The sequence below is a fragment of the Falco rusticolus genome, chromosome 7, assembly GCF_015220075.1.
Source record: "Falco rusticolus isolate bFalRus1 chromosome 7, bFalRus1.pri, whole genome shotgun sequence".
NCBI classification, from domain to species: domain Eukaryota; kingdom Metazoa; phylum Chordata; class Aves; order Falconiformes; family Falconidae; genus Falco; species Falco rusticolus.
In genome coordinates this window covers 22,936,966-22,949,675 of record NC_051193.1, presented here as the reverse complement: position 1 = coordinate 22,949,675, position 12,710 = coordinate 22,936,966, and the positions used below count along the sequence as shown (strand labels likewise).

Sequence of the window (12,710 nt, the reverse complement as noted above, 5' to 3'; positions counted from 1 at the left end):
TACATACTGGTGTAGAGTGTGCCTTGCATCTCAGTACAATAAAAAAATTAATACAAAGAAGACCTTACTATTTATATTTCTTAGTAAGAAGAGGGAGTACTAGCAATGAATTCCAGAACACCATTCAGTTGCTGAAACCTGAATACCCGAGAACTGATACACTTGACAACCCCCTGTTCAGGTGTCACGTTGGACACGTTTTCCCAATGGAGAAGGGCAGCTGTGAGAGTGTCTGACAGTTGCCATAGTTTATGTTGCTAGAGGAAAAATCAGAGGTCAAATCACCGAAGGCAGAAATGTTTGTTTATTAGGTTTGATGTAAAACAAACCACCCAAACCACATGACGTGATAAAAGGGATTTGTGTTGCAAGTTGACAGCTAACCTGTAATGAGCAGTTGCTGCAGTAAAGGCAGAGCCCTGGTTCACTGATGAGTGCATGTTTCCAGAAGGCAAATGCAAAGTCAGTAGCGTGTGTGACTGGCTTTTTGTACCTTTCATGCTCTGTGGAATGGGCATACTGTCTGTTGCGGGTCCTGTTCAGTAAACAAAGCCTAGACAACAGATGCGCAGTGATTAATGCATTCTAGTTTGAGAAGACAGCAGGGTCAGGAAAACAGGAACAACTGCTAAGTCACACACAAACAATTACATCCTTGGCACCTCCAGACTTTCCAGGAGCTCGTGAGATTGATGCAGCCACATTCTGTGGGAAGGGATAGGCTGTGACAAAGCCTCTGTTTGCTACAGAGCTGCTTCATCTCTTTTCAGAGATGTGGTTTGTTGCAAGAAAGCATAAAACTGATGAGGGATCCTTAGGGTAGCCTTGCCACCCAAGAAGGGGAAGTCTAGGTGCCACAGAGGCTAACCATTGTAGCCTTAGTAGCCCACTGGCAATGGCAGAGGTCTGAAGGAAACGATGAACTCAAGCACATCCTCTCCTTTTTCACCTCTGCTGCCCTTTGCATCACCCCTTCACTGCTGGGTGGCCCTAGATAGATCTCCGAGGAATCACTGAGGAGTGGAGGTGCTGCATTTTGTGTTTGAATAACACAGTTCTGTAGCACAGTGTCAATCATCTGATTCCCATGGGAAACTGACTGTTTGGTTATTGGCTTTCTTAAAAAATGTTGTTATACACTGGTTTTCGATTAGCATAGAAATCAATGGTACACTCGGCAGTGTATCAGGTGCAGGCAATAGAAGTATCTGGGAGCAACCAATCTAATATAGAAGATCAGGTTCAGCATTCTGCTGGGCCAATTTGTGCAGCACAAAAGTCCAGCATCATAAAAGGTTTTGCTCATTCTAGATTGAGCCAAATTTGAATGGAAGTTGTGACCAGCATCGTATGCTCTGTTTGCTATAAAATAGCAGATAATTTGGGCAGACATTCACACATCTAGATAATGATGCTTTTGCAAAGAAACTTTTCATCCAATTGCTTAGATTTATATTTGTATTTACATAGAGGACAAGGCATTGTAGATGCAATGTCACAAGTGTACTCTGACTTAAAAAAATGGTACATCCAGATTATTTTAAATGAGATTAAAAATCATTGTGATAGTGTGAGATAGTAACAGAATTTTAGCCTCTGTGACTTTTCCATAGTATCCATCTTGGCGGAGGAATAGTATTACTATTCCCTTAGACAATGAAAAGCCTCATGGCAGCACAGTTTAGGACAGCCTGTGTGCAGTTCACACGTAACGTTCTGAGCTGGCCTTGCCATATATCTAACGTGGGCGGGGGAAACTTGCTTGGGAAACACGTTCAGAGCCAGGCACTGAAGGTTCCTGCCATTTTTGAGACTGGTAAGGTACTGCATTTTCCCCACTTGTAAGGAGCTTTTTCTATCCTATCTTTTCTGTTACATATTCTAGATGGAAGAGTTTCTGGAATTGGGAGATGACGTATCTGATTCTACTTTGGATGATATTATTAACTCCCAAAAGCCAAATCAATGCTGTGTACTAATATACACATCCGGAACAACTGGGAAGCCAAAAGGAGCTATGCTGAGTCATGACAATGTATGTACTTTAGGCTCTTCCTTTACCAGAAAAATAGCAAAGTATGCAGAGATTTATTCGTGTGTTTTGAAATTACATGTACGTACTAGAGCCTTGAAATGCTTTTGCTTTTGCAACATGGGTAGCGTACTACAAAGCAATATTCAAAATGCAGTCAGCAATTTCCAGTGAAGTATAAGCAAGGTAAAAGAATGAAACTCCATTCAAACTAGCATTTCACAAGGCTGAACAGTTTGTTACGACTAAAATTTTTTTATTCACTGGTTTTCTTGAGATATAATGCATATATTCATAAAGAGAATTCATGGAGTGGCATAAAGTCTCTCAGGTGATGTCACAGTCATCTTAAAACAAGCAAATCATATACATCATCTATCAGAACAGCTTGATAGGCTGCTTTCGCAAATTTTATTAAAATGGGGGTGAATGTGTGGGTTTTTTGCTTTGGTTGGCGATATTGTATTACTAGACTTGCGTTTCTGCATCTTTCACTGGAGGACAGTACAACTCTAGTACACAGTGCTGGTACTGGAATAGCCCCACCTGCATTGCTGTGAACAGAAAATTTCCCAGTGACAGAGAAGAGCAAAATCGTTTGCAAAAAGGACTTTCTGCAGAGGTCTGCTAGCAAAGATCTGTAGTGCAGGTTTTTTGGGGTTTTATGTTGTTAGTTTTTTAGGGTGGCTGAGCAGGAGTGGAAAGCAGGGAGCCTTTCTGAACACACAGACAATCTGTGAAAAGGCTGGGCTAAGCTGTGGCCTCTCCTCTCAAAATAAAGCAGAAACTATTGCAGGTGTGCACACTGTGAGGAGCAATTCACCCAGATGTAGGGAAACGGTACAGTGGTGTCTGGAGGCAGAACACAGTGGATGTGGTAGACAAAAAGACTGATCTGACATTGCACATCCTATGCTCTTCCATCTCGGAGGGGTCTGGTGTCATTTCCACGTTAGCTGCCAAACTATTCCTGGCTGCTGATCACAATCAGGCTATTTTTATGTTGACGAACAGTGGAAAACATGCCTTGCCTGTGGCTGTGCTGCTGCCTTCTTTAGTCAAAAGATGTTTGGTACTGTCCCTGTGCAAAACCAGTGCTGAATCAGTCGTGTGTGCCCCCCGCACAGCTCTGCTGCGAGTGTGCCTGCGGCTGGGAGGCTTGGGGGACAAGGGTAAGCAATCGATACAGCCACATCTCAAAAACATCCCATCCTGCCTGCTCTGTTCGTCCCCCATAGCCACTTGTCCAGTGCTGCCGTCTGAACTTGGAGTGGCCCGGCCTGACAGCATGCTGCTCCTTGAAAACCTCTCAGAATCTGTGTTTCCTTAGACCAAATGCACACCTGTACCGTACAAAGAAAAGGAGCTGGCAGGAATGTAGTGTGACAGCAATACTGCATGTGATTTGTATCTCTTCCTGGCCATCCTGAATAATCTCACTGCTGTGTCCTGCTCTCCCCATTGTAGATTAGACTCCTCTGGGAAAGAGCTGTTCTTCTTCAGGGTTTTGGTGTTTTTTGGGGGGGTCGGGGGTGGATGGGTTTGGAGGTTTTGTGTGTTACTGGATTTTTGGTGGGGTTTTTTGCTGTGCGCAATTGAGGGGGGAGGGAAAAGATATACCATCACATGTATTTGTGGGTCTTCCATATGCTATGTTCTGATAATGAAGACATGCATATTTAGCATCCCTGAACTGCATCTTCTGAGATAAATTAGGAATTGGGAAGAAGGGAGGGAAGCATCATCCAGTTTCACTAAGAAGTCAAGCAGCACATCTTCAAAAATATTCACCTATGGACTCCCACTCAAGGGGGGGGGCCTGTCATTTGTGAACCCCCACGGTGAATACACCAGAGGATCCCAGAGGAGCAGAATACAGCTGCTGTCTTCCTCAGTGCTTGGCCAGGGGATGGTTACTCCAAGACAATGAGCTTGTTGCTGATACTGAAATGTCCTTGGAGCTCACTGATCACTGAGTATTTATTCTTTTTCAGCTAAACGTATAGACGTAGCAGTGGTGAAAAGTGCCAGCTTGACAGGAAAGTATGCACAGTAGGAGTGCTGCAAAAGAAGGGGCAGATCGATTTACTCCTTGTCCATCCAGCCTGTGGCTGCTCTGCTCGGTGTGTCACTAGGGCTGGGAGCTGGTGGCATTCAGAGCCCAGGCAGGCAGGAGAAAGATTGCGTTTACTTACATTGTCTGCAAGTCTGTGTTGCTGCCGCGTTCATCTTGCTTTTGACTGACTGTCCCCCAGGGAACTAACAGTCTGGTGTGTTGTCAAAGATTGCAATGTCTTCAGCAAATTCTGTGAGCACAGATTCTTCATAGTTACATTAGCACAGCATGAGGATCCTTAGTTTGTGTTAAAAGGAAAAAATAAAAAAAAAAAACCAACACAAAAAACCCAACAAACAAACCATCATACCTAACGTGTTTTATTATTTATTTAAACAGATAACTTGGACGTCAGCACATTGCAGCAGAGCAGGAGATATGCAACCTGCAGAGGTCCAGCAGGAATCTATAGTCAGTTATCTCCCGCTCAGCCACATAGCCGCGCAGATATACGACCTGTGGACTGGAATCAAGTGGGGCGAGCAAGTGTACTTTGCTGAGCCAGATGCTCTGAAGGTACCTGCCTTGTGTTGCACCTAATAAAGCTTGTGCTTCTTCCTCTCAGAAAACATCCCAAGGAAAGAATATGATTTTTGAAGAGTTGCAGAGGATGAAGATTGAGAGTCCATTATTGTAAAAATTATGGAAGAATAAAATCCATTAGACTTGGGATCCAGTGCTATAGGCTGCAACTAAAATATATAATCTAGATTGGTAAGGTCTTTAAAGGCAAGAGTATTCATCTAAAGTGAAAGCAGTATAAGCAATTTTTGGTGGAAAGGGAGGCAAAAGGAACAAAACCACTCACGTATTTTCCTTCTTGTGCACGTGCCTCCCCTGAGGTGCCAGAGCTGGCACGTGTTGGCGCATCTGTCTGACTGAAGCAGGTTCAGCAGTCCTTCTTTATATCCTGGGTGTTCAGTGAGGTTCTACACGTTAGTATTACACCATGCAGACTGCATCAGCAAGGCCCTTCAGCACTGCTGCGGGCCTTTCGCAGCATGTTGAAACGATTTCACGATTTTAACAGGGCAGCTTGATCAACACACTGAGAGAAGTGCAGCCAACGTCTCACATGGGGGTTCCCCGAGTGTGGGAGAAAATCATGGAGAAATTAAAGGATGCTTCTGCTCAGTCAGGATTTATGAAGAAGAAGATGCTGTCATGGGCTATGGCACTTAGCTTAGAGAGAAACCTGAAGTGCTCAAGCAGGTATGTATTGCAGAGGGTAAGATTGCCATCAGCCTGAAAGTGGCTGTCTGCTTGTAATAAATAAATAAGCGTGCGGCAGCGGGACTCCAAGTGTGAGTGGGTAAAATCTGGCCTGGCAACACAGCGAATACAGTGCAAGAAGGGGGGTGTAGCTACCAGATAAGTAGGCTGATCTTAAACACAGGTGACAGTTGTGTCCCTCCATCCTTCCTGAGATCATACTCCCACTGACATGTCCCCCAGCGCTGTCGTCTGTGAACTGGAGAGGTTGGTGTTCGGCAGGGGGAGCGCCCTGACGCAGCGTGTCGCTGTGAGCTGGGTGCTGCTGCGAGCTGGGTGCTGCTGCGAGGAGATCTGGAGGATGCGTATGTGAGGGGGCAAGTTTGGGGGACAGCGCAGACAGAACAGCTTACGACACTGCGGTGTGCTCTGTGTGAGTAGGAACATCTCTGCCACACAGAAAATCAGGGGCACCCCCGAAGAACTCGCTGAGCTCTAATTAAATCACTTCTGTTCTGAATAATGTTGGTGTTTTTCTCTGTAAGATTGCCCTGACAAAGAATGTTGTATAAATTCAGATATTTAAGTTATTCACAATTATTTCCTGTTTCCAAGTTCTTTAAAGTGTGATGCAATGGAGTGTGAAATTGCTTACAGAAAATGGTGTTCCCAAAGGTTGTGCAGTGATGCTGCTTTGCTGGTCTGATAATTCAGCTTTTCACATAGGGCTGGAAATGTTCAGATTTTAGCAGTATAGGTTCTCATAGACACATTTAATTGATAAAGAATCAGGAATACATGAGCTTTGTTTTCTACAATGTAATTTTATAGATTCTTTATGTATTTGCAGTATTCAGACACCCCAAGAGCTGGAGTTCATTAGCAATGAAAGCCACTGAATGAATGAAAAAAATGACAAATGTGTGACCTGTTCTTACCGATGTAACTTCTGTCAACACCTGAAACCAAATACATCCCTAAACAAAATCTGTGTCTGATTTTGTTTTGGAAGTTTCATTGGTTGCTGTGACTTACTGTCTCCTTCCCTTGTGTGTTCGGTACTCAGCAGCGATGTAAAGCAGTTCTGGGCAAGGTTAGCAGACTACTTGGTGCTGGCAAAGATTCGCAGCGCGCTGGGTTTGTCGGCCTGTCAGAAGCACTTCTCCGGCGCTGCCCCCCTCAATACTGAAACACTGTATTTCTTCTTGGGTCTGAACATCACCTTGTACGAGGCTTACGGGATGAGTGAGACCACAGGCCCGCATTGCTTATCTGGGCCCTACATTTACAGGCAGCACAGGTAATTTGACCTTATTTATTTATTTATTTGTTTAAAATATGATGTGTTTCATTACATCTATGAGAAGATATATTTACTAATATATGGGAATCTATATAAATAATGAGAATACTAATATATGAGAAGAGTATTTACTAAGTTCAGCAAAGATAGCTTATTTTGTTTTCTCTCAATGCGTTGCCACTCTGTTGTGAGTTTGTGCAAAAAATGCTTAGATAGTTCAACATATCTGCCCTAGCAAGTTAACACTCCATAGCTTACAAACAGGTAACAGGGCGTTATCTACAGTCACTAGTATTTCGATAGGTTGGGGGACTGGGCATGTTAGATGTCATATCAGTATTATGGTTAATATTTCTGTGCTTCTTGTGCTTTTTTTGCTCTTCTGTGGTAGCTGTGGTAAACCAGCCCCTGGCTGCAGGGTGAAATTGGTGGATGAAGATGAAGAAGGCAATGGGGAAATCTGTTTCTGGGGGAGGACTGTTTTCATGGGCTATTTAAATATGGAAGATAAAACAAAAGAAGCCTTTGATAAGGATGGGTGGCTGCATTCTGGAGATTTAGGAAAACTAGACGAGGATGGCTTTCTCTATGTCACTGGAAGAATTAAAGGTAATAAGCAAAATCTTGCTCCGTGTTTACGGTAACTGTTGGGCACTGCTCAGTCACCTGTCAGGACTGGCCCATCTAATTTGGTGTATTTCCTCTATGCCGCAGCACTGACCTAACAGGACGGTAAAATAAACTTTCCTCTGAGGAAAGCGTGGTGTGCCCTGTTCAGGAGAGGTTTCCCTCTAGTCTGTACTTGGTGGAGATGACTCGGTTGCTACGCTGAGGCTGTCTATCTCCCAGACCTTTATTCAGTATTAATTACAGTTAGTAATATAAAATAATAATGCAGGTTTCATGTGTCTTCTTTGATTCTAATGATTCATTAAACTGTCCAGTCTCCTTTTAAAACTTGCTAAATTAGCTCAATTGTACATTAGAATGTGTGGACAGTAACGATGTTATCCCAAACCTGGGCTCTTCACCCTGTGTGCAAGAGCCGCTGCACACACGGAGCCAAGATGTTACTGTGGAGTGTGTCTCCGCAGGGATGGCTGCTGGGTCGTAAATCCACAAATCTTAACACATGGTAAAACATTTTGTACACTTTGAACTACAATTAGGTTTAATCACACCTAATTCTCACTGGTTCTTATGAACCTCATCTCCATCTAAAGGTACAGCTTCACCCTGCATGTTCTGTGGGGAGGGGGCTTTGTTAGCAGGGGCTCTCTGCTCAAGGGTGGATCTTTTAGTGTGGTGAATAGGATAAGTCACACATAGTTCAAACAATTTTCTGTTTGGTGCATTAACCATCTGGTTCTCCTTGAGCTTATCTTGTTACCTCTTAGCTGGAGGTATTTATGGTGTCTGCTCCTTCTCCCAAGGCCATGTTCTGGTAATTGTAAGGATTAGCAAATATCCTCTGTTTTTCAAATTCTTTCCTTTTTTATTTATTTATTTTATTTTTAAATATATATTATATAAAATATATATTTACATATTTCTTTCCCCCCCCCCTCTTTTTTTAAAAAAAAAGAAAATAGCTCTTGTATCAATGAGAGATGCCCCTCTATGATACAGAAGTTATTGAGATGGGTCTGTGCCAAGCTCCTCTGATGCCTGATGTGATGCTTGCAGGGACTAGTGGTGAAGCCTGAGAGCAGGAGGGAAAGTTAGAGATAAAGCAATAAACCTCAGTATTATTACGGTACATAGCTGGAAGCCTTGCAAGAGTGAGACTGGTCACGATACATATTCAGAGAGCAGGATTGGTCACAGCTGAGATGTAACTGAAGATTTAAAAATTGAGTAACTATCATCTTCGACTATATGATGAATCACTAGGGAGATGACCTGGATGGGTGAATTTGTCAGGGGATGGCACAGTGTCCTGTCAGGAATCAGGACTTAAGCAGATACTATTAATAGGCTGCACCAAACGCAGATACCTTGATATTTAACTTGCTCTCTTATCTGATTCATTTTCCTTTAGCACAGCAGTTAGCAACTCCGTCTCATTCCATCATAACATTTGTGCTTCACTTACATCTTCCTTGACTGCTGAACTAATAACAATTACTCTAAATTACAGAATAGGTAGACCGTCTGGGATAAAATACCTGCAAATCCTCTTTCATTAAAGTTTTAATTCCAAGTCCAAATAAGGTAACACCTAACAGAACATAGTAAAGAAGCTTTGCTTTTAGTGACCGAAGCAGGACTTCGTCCGTTGGTTTGTGCTCTTAGGAGTTTTAGGGTGGATTAGCTGCAAAGCACAAAGATGGAGCTAGAGAAGTCCATACAAGGGAGTATATAGAGGTGTGGAAAAAGTTGTTACCGTTATTAGTTGTCTGGATCAGCTGGGAAAAAGCTGACATCTCAAAAAACCAAAACCAACAACAACAAAAAAGACCACCTAAGTACCAGAGAGATTGGTAGAGGATCGAAGACAAAGACAGGACTAAGGCAAAAGGAAGGTGGAATGAAAAGAGAAAATAGACCCAGGCAAGTCTGGATATACAACTAACTTTGGTATTTATCTTGGGTTTGACAGAAGCCTTTCATTCTATAAACACCACTTGTTCTTCCTCAGATGTGTGCAGTGCGTTGACTAGGGAGATAAATAACTTCTATAGTTACGAGATCAATGCCTATTCCATACCAGAAGGTTGAATATAGACTGGAAGTTATATCTTATCATATTTCCCAAACCTGTGAACACCGAAAGGGCGCTGTATTCCCTTGATTGCATCTAAATTCTTGAAGTTTATCACTGACGGGGAACTGGGTACCAACCCGATCCTTAACACATGCCGTTAGCTGTTAGTGCACAAAGGACGGTGTGATTGTGTGCATCATTTGTTGAAGCATGTTCTGACATGCTGCAAGGACAGTGAGAAGTCACCACTGTAATGAAAGCAAAGAGTTGGAATTTACTTAGATAACACTCAAATTTGTAATAATTCCAATGAATATATGTATTGTACTTTAGAACGAATACATTCAAATAAAAATGCACTTGCCTTTTTCAACAGAATAAGGTATCACTTCTGTAGTTTGTTAAAAAGAACAAAGATTCCAGCTGGTCGTTCCCCTGGTGTGGAAACAGGGCAGGAATCACTGCTCCACTGCAAACCTCCTCTCCTGAGCTCTCCTGCACTCGCCTCTCCTTTCTTTCCATGTTGCTGTTACGGTGCCTTCCTGCAGCAGTAACTTACTTTTGTCTGACCCCTCTTGGTGGCGTTAAGAATCGATTTTAATCATGATAACAATGAACTTGCTTCTTGGCGAGGTACCAGTGAAGTAGAGTGAATCCTAGGCTAGTTTGGAAGAGACGAATGCTCACAGGGAATTTCCAGATAATGCAACAGTGTCTTGAGAACAACTGACCTGCTACTGGATTATGTAAAAATTACCTGGAGCAAGTGTGCTATACCGAGGGAGAGCTGAGAGCCTGAGCACGTATTCGAAGAATATTAGCATTTCTTTTTTTGAATTAATGTATAGGGGTTTTGTTCTCTTTGAACACATCTTTGAAAAAAAATCCCTCATTCTTTATGTCAGAATAAAAAGCGTGTTGATCCAGACATTAACCTGATCTTCAGAATTTATTTGAATTCAACTAACAGCCTTTGGTTTTTTGTGCCTAGATTTGATTATTACAGCTGGAGGTGAAAACGTGCCTCCAATTCCAATTGAAGATGCCGTTAAAAAAGAGCTCCCAATTGTTAGTAATGCTATGGTGATTGGAGATAAAAAGAAGTTTTTGTCAATGTTGCTGACCCTAAAGGTAAACCAGTTTTAATATCGACTGCAGTGAAATCAGACGCCCAAACCTAACACAAGAATTTTGAGCTGTTTTTAAAAAGACGCAAAATTAGCTAGGAGGATGTTAGTGGGCAAAAAATGTGTAGCAACTACAGACTGAATCCTGATGGGTCTAAAATTGTTATGGTTAGATGATCTGCTAAACATCTACATGTTTACTGCTGTTTTTCCTATGCATATAATAAGACCTATTATTTTTTAAATGCAGTTTTTAAATTAAGAAATGTTGAAAGACTGAGAAGTCTTTGTAAAGGAGCACAATAATAGCTTTTATTCTTACAGATGAGCAAAGTCAGCAAATGGTTTTGTTATGGGCAAAACCAGTTTCTAACAGAAACTTTCCAACAGAAACAGGCTTTCCAACCGAAGCATTTCTCTACAATTTGTTCTCTTCGTATGACACAAGAATGATGACTGTAGAACAAAATAATGAATACTTTGGTGTGGAATACACTACAATTGAGAAATCACTTTTTTCTAAAACATTTGTAATTTATGTTCTGGGCACATACGTAATGAACAACCCTTTTGTTTTTCTCAAGTTGTTTCCCTCTGTGACTGATACTCCCTATCTAGGGATATGATAGAAACGCTAATTTAAGAACTCTTAACTTCAAAGAATGTTTTTATCTCAAGTTGGTTTATGTTACACCACAGTGATTCAATGTAATGATGAGCTAAATGTTCCCCTGTAACATTGGAGTAGTTATGGTAGAAATTCAGGGTCTATAGATGGACTTCAGTGCCTAATTCATTGATGTATTTTAAGTCTGTTCACGTCATCTGTATATAAGCCAAAAGCATTTGCATTTGGTAGCCAAGTGGGAAGAAAAGCACTGTCATCCGCAGGTGCTTCTGCTTTTTAAGGCTTATAAAATGTTTGGGTGTTGATGCTGAGCCTTCTTGATTCTTACTAGTCAGGGACGACCTGATCAGAAAAACATTCCCTGCCTTCTAAGAGCGAGCAATTGATGATTCACTTCATCTGGTATTTTAGAGTGTGCTGGACCCAGATACATCCGATCCTACTGACATTCTCACTGAGCAAGCTAGAGACTTCTGCCAGAAGACTGGGAGTAAAGCCACCAAAGTATCGGAGATTGTAGCTACAAGAGACCAGGCGATCTACCAGGCCATTCAGGAGGGAATCAACAAAGTCAACATGAACGCTACCAACAGGGTGCATTGTATTCAAAAATGGATAGTCCTGCCGAGAGATTTTTCCATTTCTGGGGGAGAACTAGGTAAGATTTACTATTTATATTGAGGTATACAGAGAGTAAAGAGGCTGCTGATCTAAGAGTATTCAAATACAGTTTTGTATGTCAAATGCTGGGTACCACTGCTGGAGGGGAAGGAAAAAACCCGTTAGGCAGTATATGTTAACGCACAGAAAAATCAGAGGGTTTGCTGTGTATGTATGTATCAGTCTGTGTTCATTTACAAGTACAGCTCTGGTTAAATTTCAGATTGTTTGGGCAATTAAATAATCAATTCTGGTTAATTCCTTGTGCATTATGGTATTGGTTATCTCCAGTAATAACGCTGTCTTACAAATGGGGCTCATTACCCCAGGTGCAGAGAGCCAGTCTCACGCACAGAGCCAAGACAGCCTTTATTGCATGGCGGCGCGGAGATGGGTGCTAGGTGGCAGCCCACCCAGGCAGCACGCCTCTTCAGCCTGGTAAAACTGCTCACAATTAGGTTCCCTCACAGCTAGTTCTCGCTGGTTCTTACCGGCCTGGTCTCCATTTAAAGGTACAATGTACTTTTTTTTTTCTCACCACAATGTACTTTTTTTTTTTTTTTTTCTCACCTTTCTGTGGGGAGGGGGCTTTGAACAAGTAGGAGGCTCTCTTTGCTTGAGGGTGGATCTTTTAGTGTGCCGATTAGGGTAGTTCACATATAGCTCAAGCAATTTTCTGTTTGGTCTCATAAACCATTTGTCTCTCCCGAACTTATCTTCTAATGACCCACCCTGACATATCTATGGTATCCATTCCTTTCCCAAGGCCATGTTTTGTTAACTATTTGTGACATCTATTTTTCAAATTCTTTCTTGTTTTTCTGTTATTTTTATATATATATATATATACACACACATACTTTGTCTAAATTTCGAGTTTGATCTAATACTGAGCTGGTTGACTACAATATTGAAAATTTCTTGT

The 12,710-nt window shown here is 41.9% G+C and overlaps 1 protein-coding gene across 7 annotated transcripts in view; it reads left to right on the top strand.

The window, feature by feature from the left end:
* Nucleotides 1-12,710, top strand: part of ACSBG1 (acyl-CoA synthetase bubblegum family member 1) — a 38,818-nt gene that overhangs the window by 23,346 nt on the left and 2,762 nt on the right. For 6 of the 7 annotated variants that reach the window (XM_037394525.1, XM_037394529.1, XM_037394528.1 and 3 more), the window contains 7 exons: nucleotides 1,886-2,035; nucleotides 4,488-4,664; nucleotides 5,179-5,360; nucleotides 6,427-6,660; nucleotides 7,055-7,272; nucleotides 10,362-10,501; nucleotides 11,537-11,783. In XM_037394525.1, the coding sequence (XP_037250422.1) occupies nucleotides 1,886-2,035; nucleotides 4,488-4,664; nucleotides 5,179-5,360; nucleotides 6,427-6,660; nucleotides 7,055-7,272; nucleotides 10,362-10,501; nucleotides 11,537-11,783 (1,348 nt within the window). The remainder of the gene's footprint in view (nucleotides 1-1,885; nucleotides 2,036-4,487; nucleotides 4,665-5,178; nucleotides 5,361-6,426; nucleotides 6,661-7,054; nucleotides 7,273-10,361; nucleotides 10,502-11,536; nucleotides 11,784-12,710) is intronic. The other variant, XM_037394526.1, reaches the window with a different exon arrangement.